This window comes from Tetrao urogallus (genome assembly GCF_951394365.1).
Source record: "Tetrao urogallus genome assembly, chromosome: 3".
Classification (NCBI taxonomy): domain Eukaryota; kingdom Metazoa; phylum Chordata; class Aves; order Galliformes; family Phasianidae; genus Tetrao; species Tetrao urogallus.
Window position 1 is genome coordinate 89,475,527 of NC_136815.1, and position 21,404 is coordinate 89,496,930.

Consider the following 21,404-nt stretch of genomic DNA (forward strand, 5'->3'; position numbering starts at 1 on the left):
ACTGAAACGTGCTTGCTTGCATAAGGTGCATTCTAAGTAATATCTGATAAAATACCAGATTGATTCAGCACAGCTGTCTGAAACTTGCTCAGTTCATCAGAATTTAACCCCTGTATCTGTGGAAGTTAATCTCATACCTGAGACCAGGTGAAGTTTGAATTTCAGTTTCCACATTCAGAACTTTGTTTTGTACCTTAAATTATATTGTAAATTTTTCAAAGCTATGTTAGAAAGAAGACCAAATAGCAAGCGTTTGTCTGGAGCTTGGCAAACAAACCCACTATTTTTTTTTTTTGTCTTGCATTATTGGGATGCTGTTCATTTTTTAGGAGTGGAAGCTCTTATTTTTACAGCATAACAATTTTATATTCCGTAGATTTACTTATTAAAAAATCATCTGATGGTTATTGCTTAATTGAAAAAGTTTCACCTTCTTGGCAGGGGCAAATATGGCAGCTTTGTCAAAGTTGAGTGTTCATTAAAATTGATTTTGTAAAAATCCTTTATTCAGCTTCTAACTTCTGTGCAGACAATAGGCTATTGTTGGCCAGAACTGAATACTGTGGATTTTATTTGCAAATCTGTGTCTTTCTAAGTTTTTACAATTGAGAAGGAGGAAAAAAATCAGCAATCACAACACCTCACCAAATATAAGTACATCAAATGTTGCCACTGATTTTGAGCAAATTGAAGGCAACCGATATAAATTCAGAAACTGTGTATTTCTTGCTTTCATAGCATAGGTAAAAGAAAACTTTGTGATATATAGCAGTGGTTTTGGGGCTGTAATCATTTCCCCTTTAACTTACGAATTCTCTTCAAGCATGTGAAATTATAATGCACGTAGATCAATACTCTGGAGTTCTTTGGGCTGGATTGATTTCTTTCTCATGAGATTTACATTCCACTTGTTATCAAAAAACACTTTGTCCCTATGAAAATGGTGCCATTGAATGGCATTTCCATATGAAGTGAAGGGGATATCAAATGCTCGGATTAATTTGGGCTCTAAGATGGCCTGTACACTTTCAATTAATCTGCGACGCATTTGTTATGCAGAAGCATGGGAAAATGCTGATCTTTAAAGAGTGACATGACCACTGTGTTGCTTTTGGCCCGATTACTGAAGCTACCTGTTGAGTACAATAATTACAGTATGTTTTCTTTGCAGAACTAGTTTCTGCTACTTAAAACCTAATAAGGAAAAGCTGACCCTTGCAGACAATGTAGAGCTTTTATATTATCTTTCCATTATGATGAAAATGCTGTTTTGTGAAAGATGCTGGCAGTTAAGCTTGTAGGATAAAAGTAATTAAAAAGGGGAAAAAGAAGTCCTTATTATTGGAACTACAGAGTCAGTTGAGACTCGCTTTAGCTTTTGACTTGGTGGGATGCTCTGTATTTGCAACAAGTTAAGGGTTCTTATTTAACAATTACTGCATGTTTTTGAGGATAGCATCAGTAATGTATGAGACAGCTGTGGTAATTCCTTCAAATAAAAAAAAAAGCCATATAGCTCTTTAAAGTTTTTATTTATTAGTACACCTGTGCATACATACAACATGATATTGATGGAGACATCACATCTTACAGCTACTGCTTTTTAAAGAAGAAGCCTTCAATGCATTTTTTGAATTTCCTAGACAAATGTGTTTGAAATAAATGTTTAAATCAATAAAGACGTGTTACTCTTTTACTGTAATCACTGAGTTCATGGGGTAAGGTGTTTTCATTAAAGATTTCAGGAAAATCTGAAGCATCTTGATCGTGCTCTACCTTGCATTGATTTTATGGTTTTTGAAGTTCAGAGAATGTTACTCCAATTCGTCTCCTGATGTTTCTTTCACAGAAGGTGGAACAAAAAATCCCACTAAAGGTCAATTTTCTTGCACAAGAATCGTTTCCATATTATAGAATATTAGAGAACAGATTGTGTGCTGGGTTTTGATAGATAATTTGGGTTTCAAAAATACCAATTAGACTTCATTGTTCCTTAAAATTTGGATTAATGTAAATCGGTTTGGATTTGAGGCCAACATCCTTCTCTCAATCTCCCTGTGATGTAGCAATGATTACTGATGGGACTGTAAATTAGAAATACCAGATGATTTTGACTCTTAAGTTAGTAAAACTCATCTGAACCATTACAGTATTGATCTGGGCATGAGTCAGTTTCATCCAAGATTTTCTTGCGTGTGGATTTGGACGTTGTTAGCTTTGTGCCAGGCCTTTCTTTGAAAGGTGTCACAGTTGTTTCTCATTCTTTTGTCTGTACTTTTTGGCATCTGCTGCCTAATGTGGAAATTCTGCAAAAGACATTACATTTAATGAAATGTTTGGGCTTTTTACAGTTCAGATCCAAAGGCTGATTTAAAAAATACAAGATTTCAAAAGCTGTCAGTAGATTTGTCTTGAGGCTTGTAGGCAGGCAGACGGGTATCATGCTTTTGTTTGCTTTCTTTGAGAAAATCATCTTTTGCTGCAAGTCTGTATCAGCTGTACAGTTGAGTGATAAACTTTGTGTTTGTGTTGTCCTCTCCATCCCCTGCCCTGAAAACTAACAAGTATAAAGCTTTAATAGCAGAGCAGTTATACTAAGTTTAGATCTGAGGTGTTCTGTTTTTTGGTTGTTTCACTTTATGCTACAAGTGTAGATGCAGCCTGAGTCCTTGCAACTATGTTCACAGTTCTAAAGGGGGATTGAATCTGTCTGAAAACAGATCCTCTTTCTGTTCCCTATGAGTTTACAAGTGGATCAGTTTGGTCTGAATTTACCCACACAGTCGTGTAAAGACTTGTGTCTGCTCAGGGTAAGGAGCAGGAATGCACAACTTTATTACTGAAGGAAGGTGGTACTAGCCATTTTAGCAGGATGGGTTCACAGCCATTAAGCTGTCTGTGGAACTGTGATGTGTGGAAGGCAGTGCTGCTCATGTTAGTGGAAAGACTTTTGTCATAATCAAGGTAGCTTTGGTTTTTTGAATGCTATTAAAAAGCATGACCACATTTGGAATGTTCAACTAATGCTGTTCAAGTTTTCAAAGAAGAGTAACTGTCACTATTTAAAATCGATGGGAAAAAATTCAGAATGGGTGTATATTGTAACAAAGCTGAAATGCACAGAATCAAATCAAACTGGTGTCCCTCCCGTAGTGAAAGCTTTAAGGAGGAAATGCTAGGAATCCCGCATTCAGAGCTGAAGTTCTCAAATATCACCTCGTGAGTACTGTGTGGTGGCTTTTCCAAAACATAGTTGCTTTGAATGATTTCACTTTGGCATAGTCTAGTTTTCTATAAGAAAATTGTAGAACTTTGAATTGCATTTCTTCTTTGGCAAAATTGCTTAGTAAATAGACCTGTGATAATACAGATGGCATTTTATGTAGGATGTGGTATTATGTAGCGTGTAGTGATGTAATCAGTCTTTCTTCAGTGCTTATTTGTGCATTCCATGTCACTGACGTTGTGGAAGAAGTTTAAGAAGGGATCTTAGTGGCCATCCAGTTAATTCCTTGCCTGCACAGTATAAGTTGCACCTACCATATATTTCATCTCCAGCAAAGTCTGACAGCTTCAGTAGTAGCAATTCCAGCTTCCTTCAGCATTTCATTCCGCCCTAGCCATTAGGAGGACTCCTCCTCTGTCTGTCCCCTGCCTCTGCTTCCTCCCAACATTAATTTATTTACCACAGTTGAAGCCCATCATTATTTTCTTCTTGGACATAGAAAGCAATTTGTTCAGTTTTTGTTAGGGTGAGGTGTGTTTAACTTGACAAAATCTTACTGGAGTTTCCTGTAAAGAATGTGAAAATCTATATTAAAATATATTTCTTATTTATCCATATCTTTTTTTAAATCATAGAATGGTTTGAGTTGGAAGGGACTGTGAAGGATATCTAATGTCCTTTGTCCTTCCTCTTCCCTGTAGGGACACCTTCCACTTGGTTGCTCTAATATTTATTTTATACTTTATATTTATAATCACATACGTGTTTCATGTTTTAGATATATATTTATTTAAAATGTGTGTATATATGTACAGATGCACGGATTAAAAACAGTGTATTTGTTTGTGTCAGCATAAAGACTTCAGTGTAAATAAATATTAGAAATAAACATCTTGCTTGTCAATGTAGATATGGAGGGGGGAAAAAAAAACCTGTTTTTCTTATGTATTTGTCTTTAGGATTCCATGTTTGGAAAACAAAGATCACATACATCTAATTCATAGTTTTAAAATCAAAAAATGTTTTTCTTTTCAGTTGTTCTGATTGGCTCATAAACATCTGCCGAAGAAAGAAAGAGCTGAAGGCTCGCACGGTGTGGCTTGGGTGCCCTGAAAAGTGTGAAGAAAAATACCCTAAAAATGCCATTAAGAATCAAAAATACAACATCTTTACCTTTATACCTGGGGTAAGGTGCTGGTTTTCTGATATTGGGCTAACTGTATGTTCTGTAGTATTTTTGTCTGTTCTGCAAAAAGATAATTTTGTGTGCCCAGATTCTTCACTTTTCCGACATTTATCTTGATGTCTTTAAGCACAGCTGTGAGTGAAAGCAAGGCTACATTTTCTTAAGTGTTGTGTTTTCAAAGGCATATTTACATGAGAAATGTTTGCATGATTTGAGTGGTTGGAATTCAGTGAAGCATTTCTGCTTTGAGATGCATTTCCATGCACTTTTCTGTAAATAATTAGAAATTTAGAATCCCCGTCTAGAAACAGAATCACTCCTGAACGATCTGAAAATACCAGAGAGCACGAACTAGAGATACAACCAGTTGAACATCAGTGTGCTCATGCAAGTACTTTACTGTACTCACTGCCTTTGAAAGCATAATAAATGATGCACTCTGAACTGTAGAACGTCTCATCAGAAAAAATCTATTGATATGAAAATAAGCAAGCCTTGGTTAGTAGACCAGTACTTTTCAGAGTTGTAGTTCTTATCGATTAATTGATTAATTGATTAATCTAATTGATTAATACAATCTTATTGATTGCAGTTCTTATATCTTAAGAATAATGAAGTCTTGGTTTTGATTGTAATCCTTCAGACACTACTTCTGTCATGGAGTGAATGTGGATTTGTTGCTTTTGGCCTTCTTTTTTGGAAGAAGCTATACGGTGCCTTAATAGTTGGCTTCTTTTTTGTTTGTTTGTTTCCAGTGTGTAAGTTGCTTACTTACACAAGTTAGTTGCTTACATGAAGGTGAAACATTTGTTCACGCTCTCAAAAAATTAGTTACTATAATGAAATACAGCACTAGGGAAGAAAGCTGTTGAAGCATCAGCACATAAAGCCTAAAAACGTGTGGCAACATTCCATATTTTACTGGTACTTTCCAAGCATTCTGTGACCTGTTGCATTCAAATGTAGAATGCATCCATTTTTTACAAACATTCTTTGTCTTAAATTTTTTATTTCCGTGATCATGCAGATGTATGAGTATTGATTCTGTTCCTTTGGTGACTGGCAGATGCTTTCTAATGCATTTCTTTATTAAAAAAGAGACAAATGGCTTTGTAATTAAGACTGATCTCCTGCCAAATAAATAAAATGCCGCTTACCGTAGGCAGATTAAATATTCTCATCTCTATCGAACCAAGTAAATGTTTTCTTCTCAAGTTTAAATTATTAAATTCAGAGAAATTGGTTGAGGTGCATATGCTTTCCTAAAGGTCACAAAATTCATTAAGCATATAATAAGCCATTGATTATTGTGACTAGAAGTCTTCAGTGCATATTACAAATCTTAAATTAGATTCATGTTTCCTGTAAGGATCAGCCACTTCTTGCAATTCTCTGTTGAGAGGGATTTGTTTTTCACCTCTTTGGATAATCTTGATTTAGCTGTGTAGACAAAATCACATACATTTAGTATTATTTGAAATTCAGTAGTAACAAAGTGGAATCCTAAGTATGAAGTTCAACACTAGGTGAAAATAAAAGGCTTTTGAATTTTAATTCTGGACATAAATCAACAGTCTTCATTGATTGGAGGTATGCTGTAGCTGTTTTTGTTCTGTTCCACTGAAGTAATTTGTGGACAGCACAGTTGTATTGGTTCCAAATCCATAGATGTAGCTGAATGTTGGCCTGAATGAGTTACCCTAGTTGAAGTCTTCATCATGTGAAATCTGCCTTCAGCTTAGAAGTGTGTTTTTAACACTGCAACTGACAACAGCTAGTTTTCAGTGATTTTTATATCAAAGTACAGGCTTAAGGTAACTTCAGATTAACAGGATATTACTGGGTGAAAGAGTTACGATGTTTTCAAATTTAGGTCTAATTTCCTTGTATTTATTAAAAGAAAACAAACAAACAAACAAAAAAAGAAACAAAACCAAAACAGCCTGCTTCTATTAGTGTGTGCTGTTTGTTTACTATTTCATCTTAGTCTTGACACCTGTTCAGGAATTCTGTATAAATTCTTATAATACCTGAAGTGGTCCACAGTTGATCATTCCTCTTATGAACTTCAAAGCAGTAATCTATTTTTTATTATTGGTTTTATGTAACTGGAGACTTTGAGTTTCCTTAACAAGACTGAAGTGTTTAAGTTTGTATTGAAGAAGCTGTCAATGATCTACTATATTCAAAGAGTTTGTAGGAAAGTGCTGTTCAACCTCTGCCTGCAGATCTCAACCCAGTCTGTGGGATGGATGTGCTTGGAGGCCCAAAGCTCCCAGAGTATTCTGTGGACTTCTGCTTTGACCAAATAGATCGAGTCTTTGTAAACAGCAAGAAAAAAAATAAGGCAAGAAATGATGAGCTGTATCACTATTGTCATGAGGTAGAAGTTCGTGTTGAATTAGTTTCATTTTGGAAGAATGCTCCAATGTTCCTTACAAAGTCAAATTTGACTTTTTGCCTTTATGTATTTATCACTTCCAATCTTGAAATCTCTTCTGGTTTGAGGTTGCTTAGGTAGTCTGTTAATAGAACAGTAGCAATGTATTGGTCTTGCAAGATGCTGACTGCTAAGGTGCTGGTACTTTGTGCTTGATGGACAGGCACCTTAAAATTAACTCTCTAGGGCATTTATTTCACCTAGGGCTTAGTTTTTTACATAATTAACCGATAATACTGATGATGAAAGCAGTATATATCTGTGAAGCAACTTTGATTTTCATACAGAAGTCATTGCATTGCACGCTCTTCAAATGTGGCATTTGAACTGTTTTGAATGCTTTAACTTTGAAGCAGTTGATTACTCGCTGTTTCAGGTGGTGCAGTCTCAATTTTACAGTAGCATTTCCAGTCCAGTAGCCTCTTCTGGTTATTCTGCCAGAGATACCATGTTATCCTCACCTACTAATGAAGCATGTGGAGTCTGCTTTTGTACTGCCACTATAGGGGGGAAAAATTCAGAAACTTTTCTTGCTTGTCGTCACAAACGTAGTGGATGTGAATTATTGCACATTTATTTTAAATTCCATAGTAAATTTTTTGCACTGTGATCTTGACAGATGTTAAATGTTTTTAAAGATCTGTAAGCTCACATAGTTCAGTTTTCAAAATATAAAAAATCCAGGAAATTGCTTTGTCAGATTGAAAAGTCGTTGAGATAAAAAGAAATTTTCTCAACAAAAATAGCTACCTAATAATAAAATGATAGTATTATATGTACAATATATAATATCCTAAATACTATATACACTATTACAGTGCTATGTTTGTATGGCAGTATCCACTGTCATGATCAGGTGATTTTCTATATACTACATGTAATATTTATGTGCATATAAAAATCATGGTATTTATCTGTTTTATGTTCTTTTTTCCATTTTAGGTTTTGTATGAACAGTTCAAGTTTTTCCTGAATCTCTATTTTCTCGTCGTGTCCTGCTCACAGTTTGTACCAGCACTGAAAATAGGCTACCTGTATACATACTGGGCTCCTCTGGTAAACAGAAAAATGCTATTAACTACATTTTAAACTTCAAGTGAAAAGCTAATGTATAAAAAAATCTCATAAATTTGCATCAGATAAGCTTCACTGAATAAATATGGAACAAAGAAAATGCGTAAGTCATACCGCATTGGGTATTGCAGGTGGAGTTGTTTGATAATGCATTTTGTTAAGTGACCAGTCTGAATGTGTAGTGCTTCTTTCTAGCAGTTGGTGACCTGAGAGATTAGAAAAAAACAAACAAAACAAATCTCAAAACAACAAACCTCAGAACTTTAGCTAATAGAGAACCTCATTTGGAAGGTCCAGTTCTTTTTTGTGTTGACTTTTCTTATGGCTATAGCAGAATTGAAAGCATACATTTTTTGCTTTCCTTCTGTCTACTTTGGTCATGATACTTTTTTCATAAAAATTGATGAAGATTTTTTATTTTTTAAGCTGTGGACAAAGCAGAAGGAAAAGGTGTCTTGGAAATAAGTTACTTATTAAACATGCTTTTCCTGATCGATTGCGCTTCCAGTTGCACTGGTTTCTTTTCAATATGTCTTTCTGTTATTGAGCACTCTGTAGTATTTTCTTGGGAAACTGTTCAAGTCGGTTGCCTCTGACTTGGTTATCCCGAGGTTTGGAGAGACCCTTTTAGTGGTCTGCCAGCTATATTATTGTGATTTGTAGTTCTCATTTTATTTGTATCAGGACCATTAATTCTTATTCATCTTCCCAAGACACCCTCCCAACCCCCCTCCCCCCCCCCTTTTAAAAAAAAATGAGGAAAAATAAATTCTTTGTTTTCCAAATTCATTTTAAAAAGAAGTCGTTTTTTATGGTGCTGCTTCTCAGAGGTATTGGAGAACAATGGCATTCTGACTGCTTGAGTAAAGGTCATTCTTAACAAGTCAATGTAGTAAATATTCTGGATTGATTTCATTGTTTAAATTGTTGCAACATGTGTCCATTTAAGTACTGATCGAGGAGAGGTTGTCTGGACGCAGAGGTGTGAAGAATCTCCAAGACAACTTTTGCTGCAAGAAAAAAAACCCAACAATTCAAAGACAGGAAGACTGTTGTTCAACAGTAGGAGGTCGTAAGGGAGTATTTACGAAGGTCTTTCTTGCTGACCCAGTAAGACAAGAGAGAAGTTAACCTTGTCTGGAAGTTGATCTCTTCATTGTGGAATGTTAAGCAGAGATCTGTTAGTGGGATGGTAAGGAAAATAAAAAATAAAAAAATCACTTAGTATGACATCTCATCTTTGTCAAAGAGTAAGCAGTTCCCCCAAACTTCATAATGCAGATCATCTGTTAATAACATAAATGGTCAGTTCTGTATAGACTGATAGCTCTTATTAAAGGATATTTTGAATATCATTTCCAGTTTTCCCATCAAGCAACATGATCACAGCTTGTGCTAGTAGTACTCCTTTTTGGTAGAAATTGCTGAGAAAAGCTCAATAATCAGGAGAGTAGCAATAACTTAGTTTTCCTTTGCTTTGTCATTCAAGTGTGTGAGGAAATTGAACACAGACAAGAGAACGCTTTCACAAGTAGAGCAGCATGTCAGTCCTATTGCACCGCCGACCATTCAGAGGGTAGTTGACCAGTTTTGTACTTCATATTTTCCAAGGTTGAAAATGGAATTCTGAGGCAAGACTGTCTGAACTTTCTGCTTAAAGAGCTAAATTGAGATCTGGAAATTGGGTTTCAATAATATTAGCATGCCTAGGAGATTTGGCTGTGCCCTGGGTGCGAGTAGGAATATGTTCTACGAAGGTAGTTTCTTCCACCTAGTTATAATTTGATTAGTGCAGCTAGTGCAAACACGAACAAACAAGAAGTGTGTAATTCAAGCTTGCAACAGATTGGGCCTTGGAATGTTGGGCTGGAATGGGGAAACAGCCTTGCTATTGCAAGGAAAAATTGTAATCAAGATTGTTTTAGGAAATCTCTACGTCTTGATATTGAGAGGGTAGGGGGAAGACTGGCAAGCTGCAAGTAGTCTGATGGTTTAAAGCTTCCTGTAAAGAGGGGGAGTATTGGTGGATTTCTTAAGCTACATAAGTAGTCTAAAGACTTGACTTATCTGTTGGAGGATTTGTGAATATCTAAACCTCTTTTAGTGATCTTACTTGTATGAGAGTAATGAGTATTGAGAGTGAGATCCCTTTACTGTTGGAAAATGGTACACCTCTTTCACTCACGGAGAAAGACTAAGTACTGGAGTTCAAGAAACTGTGTCTGAGAAGAAACAGAAAAGGGAGGGAGAGAAGAAACTCCTACATGTTTATCCCAGTGCGGTCTTGTATTCTTTACTGCATGTAGAACTCTGTATTTCTAGGAGCTGCAGTGGCACCATCCTGTGAAAAATTCAGCAGAAATATTTAGATACCTAATTTTTCAGGGGAAAAAAAAAAAGCCTTTTTCTTTGTCAGTATTTGTGACATATTGGTAAATAACATGAACTTAGAGTTTTTACTTTCTTAATTAGAGTAGTACTCCTGCTTGTGGTTCTGTTCTAGACCTTTGTTAATTCTGAGTTGTATCTTTATATCTCTAACAGGGATTTGTTTTGACGGTCACAGTGGCACGGGAAGCTGTTGATGAGTATCGACGTTACAAGAGAGACAAGGAAATGAACTCGCAGTTATATAGCAAGCTGACAGTACGAGGTTAGCAAAACCACTTGTACAAATCCTTGAAATATTTCATCTGTTTTTCTCAAACATTTATTTTCAGCTCAGAGAAATATCTAATAGATTCAAACCGTACTATTCAAAATGAAACTGATACAGAACTAAAATGTGTGATTCACTCAAAATTGAAACTGTTAGATGAAGAAGTACTATAAATCTTTTGCTACTTATAAATGGAATGTGTATGCATATATTCAATATATTTTTGAAGCACGTTACTAGTTAGCACTGTAACTTCAAACTGCAGTTCCCTGAAATTGATAATGAAAACTCAGTAGGACTGTCAGTTCTATGAAGTATGGAATCAGTTACTAAGAAATGAATCTAATCAAAATTTTGAGACTTTGAATCTTCCTATGCATTTGTGTTTAAGAAAAGGTTGTTGCATTGAAAGTCTGCTTATGTATCAAGTATTGCTTTCAGTTTTTGCATATAATTTGAGATTACATGAGCACATAGTAGGAACAGAAAGCTTTAGTATCTGAAGTTTTCTTTCTAGAAATTAGTAAAAGAAGTCAGAGTTACGACTTATGTCTGGTCACAGTCGGTGATGTTCCCCAGGGCTCAGTACTGGGACTGATATTGTTTAATATCAGTGAGGCTGGTGGTGGGGCTCAAGTGCACCCTCAATAGGTTTGCAGATGGCACTAAGTTAGATCAGAGTGTTATCTGCTTAAGGGTAAAAATGCTCTATGGAGGGGTCTGTATTGTTGTGCTACATCCACTTGTATGGCATTCAGTGAGATGTCAGTTCTGCACTTGTTGTCTCAACCCTATACAGTGGAATAGGCTGGTGAAATTATAGAATTATTTGAGTTAGACCTTTGAAGGCCTTCTAGTCCAACTCCCTTGTTGTGATGAATAAGGGTATCTACATCTAGACTGGGTTGCTCATAGTCTGGTCCAGCCTGACACTAAATATCTCCGTTGGTAGGGAAGAGTCTCTTCCCTTCTTTGTTGTGACTCCCCTTTAGATACTGAAAGGCCACTGTCAGGTCTTACAGGAGCTCTGTCTTCTTCAGCTTGAACAGGCCCAGTTCACTCAGCCTATCCTCATAGGAAAGGTGTTCTATCCCTTGGATCACTTCTGTGACCTTCCTCTGGACCTTTTCCAGTAGATCTATGTCTCTTCTATACTGAAGACACATTGGAGAAAAATGGATGTGATGGATGGACCACTCACTTGGATAGTCACATTCAGAGTTGCAGTCAGTAGCTCAGTGTCCAAGTGGAAACCAGTGACAAGTGGTGTTCCTCAGGATCGGTGTTGGGACTGGTGTTATGTAGCATCCTTGTAGGTGACATGGACAAGTGGGATTGAGTGCTCCCTCAGCAAGTTTGCAGACAGCGCCAAGCTGAGCAGTGCAGTTGACAAGCTAGAGGGAAGGGATGTTATCCAGATGGACCTGGACAGGCTTGAGAGATGGGCCCATGGTGACCTAATGGAGTCCAACAAGGTCAAGTGCAGTGTCCCACACCTGGGTTGGGGCAGTCCCAAGCACAGATACAGGTTGGGTGTAAAATGGCTTGAGAGCTGCCCTGAGGAAGTGATGTTGGTTGATAAAAGATTCAACATGAGTGAACAATGTGTGCTTGCAGCCCAGAAGGCCAGTCATATCCTGGGTTGCATCAAGAGAAGTGTGAGCAGCAGGTTGAGGGAGGTGATTCTGCACACAGTACTCTAGGTAGGGTCTCACCAGTGCAGAATAAGGATCAGCTCCCTTGACTTGCTAGGTACACTTCTTTTGATGCAGTCCAGGATATGGTTGGCTTTCTGGACTGTGAGATCGTAAGACTGACTCGTGTCAAGCTTCCCATCCACCAGTATCCCCGAGTTCTTCACAGCAGGGCTGTGCTCATTCCTTATGTCCCCCACCTTCTGTTGGTAGCGCCATTGCCAGGACCCCATGTGCAAGACCTGCACTTGGATTTGCTGAACCTCATGAGATTCACCTGGGCCGGTGCTTAAGCCTAAGTATCTGTGAATGACAGCCCATTGCTCAGGTATGTTGGCCATACCACACAGCTTGGTTATTAAAGAGCGTTGATCCCAGTGCGGACTTCCAGGGGACACCACTCGTCACTGATCTGGACGCTGAGCCATTGACCACCACTGGGGGTATGATCTGATAGCCAGCTCACTGCCCATTGAATGATCCACCCATCAGATCCGCACCTTTCCACTTTGGAGAGAAGGGTATTCTGGGGGACTGTGTCAGAAGCCTTGGGGAAGCATGACTATGACTTCTTTTGGATTGCAAGTCTTTGATTTTTCACAAAGGTCTTTATTAAGAAGCACTTCAAGAATGAAGTGACAAATGAATTCTATAGGTTATTGTAAATATTAAATATGGACATAAAAGTATAGAAATATTTTTTCTGTTATGTTGCTTAGCATATTTTAGTATTTAGGTTCAGAAGTAAGTGCCACATAGAAAAGTGTAAAAATAATGAATAGATTTTATCAAGTCAAAGTAGTGAATAACATTACAAAACAAAATGAAGTAGCTATTACCGTGGAAGGTCATTTTCCTACAACTCTCTAGGGTCTCTTTTAATCTTTTCATGCCAAGGAAAATCCTTAGTAGTTCTAAAGCATGAACATGGTAAGTAATGTGAGGTTATTTCTCAAGCAGTTAGAATGTAATAGTGTATATTTTGCTGAGAGTGAATCTGTTCACACTTTCCCAGCATATGTTTCACTGCACTTTTTAGTGTATCTTGGTGAATATATTTTGATAGTCTGTGGGAAGAGTAATTTTGCCAGATGTGGGAATCTTAAGAAACCCTTGGAGTAGCTCAGGATAATTTTCCTCACAAAAAATATGAATGAGTCCTGTAATGTAACACAAGTTTGTTCAAAAATCTTACTCTTCCGTGGTGTGTTAACTTTGGTTGCTGGATTCCTACAAGGCCACTCTTATTCTCCTTCCACAGCAGAACAGGGGGAGGAAAATATTGGGGGGAAAACAAACCACCCAAAACCCTTGAGATAAGAACGTGGAGGTTGCTCAACAAATCAGAGACAAAACAGATTCTATTTGTTAAAGAAAAATTTGTTGCCAGTTAATAATAAAGTAGAATAGTGAGAAATAAAAACAAATGGAAACCATCTTTCTCCCACTCACTTTCTTCCCAGACTCAGCTCCTGGTCCATAATGGTTTCTCTTTGTCACTCCTTCCTCTATGCTCTTCATCTGCTGCAGGGTGAGGTCCCTGTCATGGGATGCAGTCCTTCTGGAGCTGTGCCAGTGTGGTCTTCCCCTGGTCTTCAATTCAAGAACTGCTCCATCATGGGTTTTTTCCTTGGAGTGTAGTCTTAAAAGGACGAATTACTTCAGTGTGTTACCCACACTGGCCAGAATTTCCCACCAGACAGCCTATTTCTGGAAGTGCTCTTCTCCACATGCTCTGACTTCATTCAGATCATATTGACGTCCTGCTTTGTCCTGTCTTCCATGGGCTGCATGTGGAAATCTGCTTTGCATGGTGCCCCATGGGCTACAGACAGACAGCATCCTGGGCTGCAGGCAAACTTCTGTTCTGTGCCTGGAGTACCTCCTACCCTTTTGCACTGACCTTGGTGTCTGCAGAGGAGTGTCTCTCAGTTTTGACTCCTCACACGACTGCTTCATGGCTCTTTTTTATCCTTCCTTAAATATGTTATCACAGATGTACAAGCAGTATCACTCACTGGCTCAGCTTTGACCAGTGATGGGTCCCTTTTGGAGCTGGAACCTGCCTGTGCTTGGCATGAGGCAGCCCCTGCTCTCTTCTCACAGAGCCTACCCATGCAGCCCCCTTCTGTTACCCACATCTTGCCATGTTAACACCATTTAAAAAAGTAATTGAAAGGTAAGTAAATGGTGAATAGTCCCATTAATGATGATGTCATCTACAACTGTGAGGAATAGTAACCAATGTGGAAGCTAGCATTTTTGCCTGGAATTTGCATAGAGCAGGGAGCAGCATAGCAACTATTGTTCTTCCCTTCCTTGTCAACCTGAAATAGCTTTATCAGCCTTTAGACATGCCACTGCAGCGATCTGCAAGTAGTATAGCTATGTATTTAACTCAGGTGGTTGCAATGGTGGCATCTGGACCTTTACCATTTTTAATACAGTCTGTAAAGAATTAGACTCTTACAGTTTTTCATTAAAGCTGTAATTTAAGCTGCTAGTTGCTTCTAGTTTTTTTAAACCTGTTATGGCGTGATGCTGAACATACCTTTGATATAACCTACATGTGCTGTCCTATCCGACAGCTGTGGTAGTGACCTGAAATCCTTACTTCTGAAGTTTATGGCTTATAGTTATCAGTGTGATATCAATGCCAGTAATTTTAAGAGCTTGCTTTGGTGCTTTTTGTGCCTGTCTCTTTTCTCTCTAGCTTTCTAACAACAATATGGGAAGTTTTCCACATTTTTTCAAATATTGTGGCTATTTAAAGATAGATTGCTAGGCATTTAAGAGCACTTAAATAACAGCTTGGGAATCCTGATTCCATCATATTCCCAGTATGTATGATATTTTTAAATACATGTATTTGAGAAATTTCACTTTGTAACTTCTCTTAGAAATAAGTAACTTCTTGAATTAAAACGTTCTTTGGTCACCTTGACGCTGCTATTTTATACACATGGAATATGGATTTTGAAATAATATAGGTGAAGTAATTATGTCAGCAACTGATGCACGGAGAGCAGTCCCTTCTTCCAAACAGAAGGTTTTAAGAATGTTTTTTCTTACAAAATAAAAGCAGTGTACTTTTCCCTAGAAATGTGTAAGTTTATTTCAACTTTCAGATGTTGGTGTCAGTGTTATCATGATTTCATACTTGTTTTATGTTCTGTTTGTGTTCTTTCTTTTTTTTTTTTAAGACAGCGGTATTGGAGAGAAGATTCAAGATCTTTGCAATAAACTCTGAATCACACATTGTCTGTGGTGTGATAGCTGAGCTCTGAATGTTTTGAGGTGGAGCTGCTTTCAATAATGAAAGCTTTGTTATAACACCACTCAGAATTAAGCCTTATGAAAAACTATTAAACGTACATGTAGAACAATAAATGAAAAACTTTTGCAGCTCATAATTAATAGGATTTTTCTAAACAGTTCATTCTGAAACTGAAATGTGTTGTTTTGAGGCAAAAAAAAAACCAACCATGAACTTCCTAAATTTTTGATAAATTTAGATGAATATTTTTGCAGACTTTGAGGATTTAGGAACTTATCTATGCAAATTAATAAAGGCTACATCTCAGATAGCTATTTTTGTCAGTAATTTTCAATATAACTACAAATAATTACAGAATTTTGGTGATACTCTGTAAGAGAGGAAAAGAAATCGGGTAGACTTTCCTAGGCTACAGGCTAATGGTTTAGAGAAAGAAGGCTTTGTTACTTGTGAGTGAGCAAATTTGATACTGATTTAATTAAAAGCCTGAAAATCAATGCCTCTCTTTAGAGTTGCTTTTCAGAGTGGAACTGTACTTCATACTTCTGTAACATCTTATTTTTTCCCCCCAATGATTTTATGACTTTTGTAGAGTCTTTTCTTTGAAATAGATATTTTTCCACCTCCAAACAATGGAGAAATTGACATAGAGAAATTAAGCAAGTTGCCTTGCTCAGATGAATGGCTCAGTAGGAAAAATAAAAGTTAGTAATGTTCAGTTCTACCCTTTGCTTAATTGTGCTATTTTCATTCCATCTTTCATTGTCACTGGTAGTTGTTTAGGGAAAATGAACTGCTGTTACTTGAACTGTGGTTAATTACTTGTATTAAAGTAGTGTATGTAGGCTGATTGGTCAGTTAAAATCTTCTTACATGGCATTGCTGTGCATTAAAACCAGGACTTCTTTGACTACTCGATGGTGTTGCCATTCTGTGGAGTCATTTTGGGCCTGAGGAACTCCCCAGACATTTAAAAATAAGCATTTTATGACTGCTGTGTTGCTAGTAAAAGAAGTAATGGCTTTTTAAGTGATACAAGATCTTGAATTGGTGTTTGTTCTTATCAGCAAGTCAACTTTTTAATAATATGAACAACTGCTATAATAAGGATAAACCTAAGTGTGAAAGCTAGTATGCTTGCTTGAAAATCTGAGCACTGAGAAATCTTTTAGGGAGCTGGAGTGACACGAACGATTTGTTTCACTTTTCGATTCTGTTCATACTGCAGCTCCTAAAATGCTGCATTACTGAGGTTTTTATCTCAGTTGACCTTTTTTTAATTTCAGAGTGTTCTCCATTAAGAAGCGTTCAGTTTTGAGTCACTTATACCTGAGTTATCTGCAACTTTAAAATCAGATTTTTATCAGAATGCCCTGATAATTATTGTAACACTGTAGTTAACTGAAATCTGTGTTGGAACTTCTTATAATACAACTTCAGCTCTTCAAGTACAGGTCATTCTTGTGCTTCTTAAAAATGTCCTGCATTTAGAAGAATGTATTTCTGAATCTAGAGGGAGGGAAGATTGAGGTTGGATGTCAGGGGGAAATCCTTTACAGAGAGAGTGGTGAGGTGCTGGAACAGCTGCCCAGAGGCTGTGGATGCCCCATCTCTTGAAGTTCAAGACCAGGTTGGATGGGGCCCTGGGCAGCCTGGGCTGGTATGAAATGTGGAGGTTGGTGGCCCTGCATGTGGCAGGGGGGTGGAGATTCATGATCCTTGAGGTCCCTTCCAGCCCTGGCCATTCTGTAGAGTAATGTTAGGTCATTATTGCTTGCAGTGTTTCAAACCTACAGTCTGTTCCTGGTATTTAGATCATTTGGAGCACATACGTTTTCTTTAAAGCATTGTATCCATTTAATCTGGTTGATCAGGGGAGCTCTAAGCAACAGCAAGAAAATTTAGAATTTATTTTTAAAGAGAGTTTCAAAAAGAAGCTGGAAAAGAAAAAATGTCAGTTGTGAAGCATCTCTGGAGTTTTAAATTAGCGGTTTAAGGCTGATCTCAGTTTGCTGTGTAAAATGGAGTGTGAAAGAAGGACTCAAGGGCAGCGTTTTCACTGAAAAAATCATCATCACTGTAACTTAATGAAATCTTTCTTTCAGTTCCCCATTATACTGTATGTACTGTAATTATGTTGACTGTTGAAGCTAATAAATACTAGGTAAGACTTAGATATGTTTTACCCTTGACTGTTTTCCAGAGCTTGGTATTTACTGGTTAGAAACAATCTGTTACTAGTTCCAAAAGTGTTCTAAAGTGTTCTTTTCAGACAGTACTCAAGATACAATGTGTAAGATGAGCAATTGGAAATTATTTTCAAGGTCTCTCAGAAGCATCTGTTGTTCTTTCAGGAGTTTTTCTACTCAAAGAAATGCTCATTAATAGTCCTTTCTAATACACATAATACCTTGTTTCGTTCGCTTCATTTCTTAAATTATGTGAAATACTGAGCACATGTGAGAAGTTTATTAGGTTTTTTCAAATAATTTCAGTGCTTTTCAGAAGACTGTCTTGAAAGCGTAATGAATCACTACGGATATGTTCCAGTACTCCAATTTTGCATAATTCTGTTTGTAGCTTTAGGCAAAAGCCTTGCACTTTGGTGGACTATGAAGTCTGGATGTGTAGCCACTTCTGATTGCTTTGGATGTTATTAATAATTACACAGGTGGTGAAGAGTGTCTTGCTACTGAAATGTTTCTAATGAAAAAATAGTGAGCAAGAATAGTTTATGAAGCAAATAACATTGAGTTTTTTTCTCTAAATGCATCTTTACTAATTTGTATTTTAATATTCTCTGAAATGTTGAACTGAAAATATCTAATTTTCCTTTTTTTTTTTATCTAGAGGAAGGCAATATTTGCCAGCTTTTCAAAATCCAAAGCTACGTTTTTAGTTCCTGCCACACTTAACCATTCAGTTTTAGAGGAACGTGTCCTCTTATTCAGATTCATTGTAGAAATAATTCTTATGTCATAGGCTTCCATATCTATAGAGATAACCAGACTTCCAACAAGATATGTAAGTGTATTATAAAGAAGGTGTTCCAAAGTGTTAAGAGACATTTTTCCAGGTGATTAAGGAAATTTTTCTATTTGTAATGTGAAATTCCCCAAGTTAGTAGGCTGAATACAAGCAAAGATGATGTCTAGGTTCCTGTTGGTATATCTTGTCCTTGGAGTCTTTGCTGCCTTGGAGTGCCACAAATGGAAGTTCTACTTTGTCATCCAAAAGTTAGTCTCTTCTGGTCTTTACTTTAGATGCTGTTAGAACATGACTGGAGATTTCAGTTGTTTGATTTGATAAAATTGCTGTCAGTTTCATTTGGTTAACGCTGCTGTATAGCTTTAGTCACGTTTGACTGTGTAGGTGGCAGAGTTGAGATGCAACACAAAGTACTCGGATTTTTGTCTGTTGGGAAATTCCCAGGAGATAAATTGATAACAAAATAGGTGCTGTTCACCTCTAATCAAAACTGGGGACTTGGTGCAAACCTGTGAATTCCCTCTATAGTTAGGCAGTCTAAATATGTTGACTTGTGAGATTGATGCTAACCTGATTTCTGTCCCAGCTGTAAAACACTCCTGTCGGTTACTCATATTTCTTGATACTGCTTTTATAATCAGAGGTTCTGCTATTGTGTTCACCATCACAGTTGGGTTATGATGAGACTGGGAGTCGGACTGAAGATGTGATTGGTTATATGTTAAAGAGTGGGAAGCAAAGATGTGTTTGGCAACTTAAAAAAATTGGATTGTTTTAAAAGATTTTCAGTAACAAATACTGGCTTTCTAAAATAGCTATGCAGACAGGCTAAAACAATAGTTGTGATCTCCACTGACATTCATTCCTTGTATTGGAAACGCTAATACTATGGAAAGTGTACTGAAAATTAGATCAATTATAGGAATAAATTCATTAAGTAAACTGAAGCTGCTGTTTTTGCAATAAATATGACTTATTTTCTCTTTAATCATAAGATACATTCAGTCAAAGGTAGTAAAATGTAGGAATTTTGTGAAAGTAACTGCCAGATTTTTCTTCATTGAGTTACAGCGAGGATCTGGGACCAATCTTAGTTTGTTTATACCTCCTATGAATGAGAAATAGCAGAATGTACATTAATCTGCAATTCATAATACTGCCTACTACCGATTGCTGCTTCTGCAGTGCTTCTGTGGGTCATCTCTTCTGTAATCCATTCAGTTTGATTTTTAATTTCTTAAGAGTCTGTGTTTTGACATGCTAACAAGACTCCCACTGCTTCTGATGGGAAAAGATTTCATATGGACGTACATTTCAGCTCATCAGGCTGTATGTGTGTATATATACATGTAAAAAACGTGTGTGTATGTATATATAGGTATGTTTACAGCCTGAGTTAACACATCTGAGTTTACTACTGCTTATGTATCTTCGAAGAGAATGACTGGTAGCTGGTTTGTAGGGTTATTTTTTGTCTGTTGTTTTGCTGTTTTTTAACTCAGGGAAGCAACACTTCCTGAATTTGTAGCGAGGACTAAGACTAGAAATCCTCAATTCTAGTGAGATTAACAATAGCACATTTTGGGCAGTAGCTTAACCTCTCCTCAGTCTTTCAGGTAATAATACTAAGATTTAACTGTCATAAAAAATATTTGTTTCCCTACAGAAAATACAGAATTAAAATTGACATGTGCTGTCTGTTCTGAACGAGTTGTTCACTGAATGGGCAGCTCCAGCAAGTGAAAACTCTCAGATTTTGTTGTTTTAATTTCCTAAAATGAAATATTCAGGCATTTTTTCTGACTTACAACTTACCTCTTTTCTACTGTGATTTCCAACAAGGCTCAGGCAGTGCTGGTTGTCGATGATGTCTGTGACTGAGTAAAGCTACCTGTTGGTCAAAGCCCAGTTATCAACAATTTATGTGTAAGATGCTTTGTGGCTAAGCCTTGTCACTTCTGACATGTCGTAGGGGGTGCATAGTAGGTGACACGAAATCATTTTTTCCAGTTCTGTAACTCAATTATTGCTATTGTTTATCAGATTCAGTGTCTCTCCAGTACTATTACAGTAGCTACTTGCCTAGAAAACTATACACTTTCAAAACCTCATAATTAATGATCCATTTAGAGATTACATCTATTCATTAGTATGCTCTTCAAGTATCAATTCTGTATCAAGTAAGTAATAAGTAATAAGTAATAAAAGCAAGTAACTTTTTCACCAAACAGTAATATCTTGAAGTACATCTTGCATTTATATTTTTATGACTCTTTGTAATCAACCTAGGCAGGCATTAATATTCTTTTTTTTTTTTTCTTTTAAGGTAAAGTGCAAGTTAAGAGTTCAGACATACAAGTTGGAGACCTCATCATAGTGGAAAAGGTTGATACTTTTAAAATATATTTTAGAGACTAAAGAGTATTAATGTGCTAATAATCTTCCGGAGAGAAGTATATTGAGGTACTTATCTGTGAAGTACTAAGTAAGTAATCTTTTAGTTTGAGTCTTATTTGATAAACTTGAAGTCTCTTTTTGGGTTTAATTATAATCTTAATTGGATGTAAGCCCTTATACCTTATAAATTGGAATATGCTTAACTAGTGAAAGGCGTGCAGAATGATGTTCTTTGGCTTGTGCTCTCCTAGGTGGGTGTGCTAAGTTGGCTGACTACCAATACCTTTCTTCTAGTATCTCCCTTCAAATCTTTTTTTTGATGCCTGAAGCCTTCTAGGATAAGTTGTGTGCCTATCTCTGTTATTAAAAAAGGGAGTGGAGAGGAATCGTTCAAGTTACTTTGGTTTTAGGTGGTGGGTGAGAGCTGTGAACTTTTTTCCTTGAGGTTAGTATCATGATAAAG

At 36.9% G+C, this 21,404-nt stretch overlaps 1 protein-coding gene across 2 annotated transcripts in view; it reads left to right on the top strand.

The window, feature by feature from the left end:
- ATP9B (ATPase phospholipid transporting 9B (putative)) overlaps positions 1-21,404 on the top strand; it is a gene marked incomplete at both ends in the record, with an annotated part of 154,432 nt that overhangs the window by 15,009 nt on the left and 118,019 nt on the right. For both annotated transcript variants that reach the window (XM_079533223.1, XM_079533224.1), the window contains 4 exons: positions 4,262-4,412; positions 7,795-7,908; positions 10,471-10,579; positions 20,871-20,929. In XM_079533223.1, the coding sequence (XP_079389349.1) occupies positions 4,262-4,412; positions 7,795-7,908; positions 10,471-10,579; positions 20,871-20,929 (433 nt within the window). The remainder of the gene's footprint in view (positions 1-4,261; positions 4,413-7,794; positions 7,909-10,470; positions 10,580-20,870; positions 20,930-21,404) is intronic.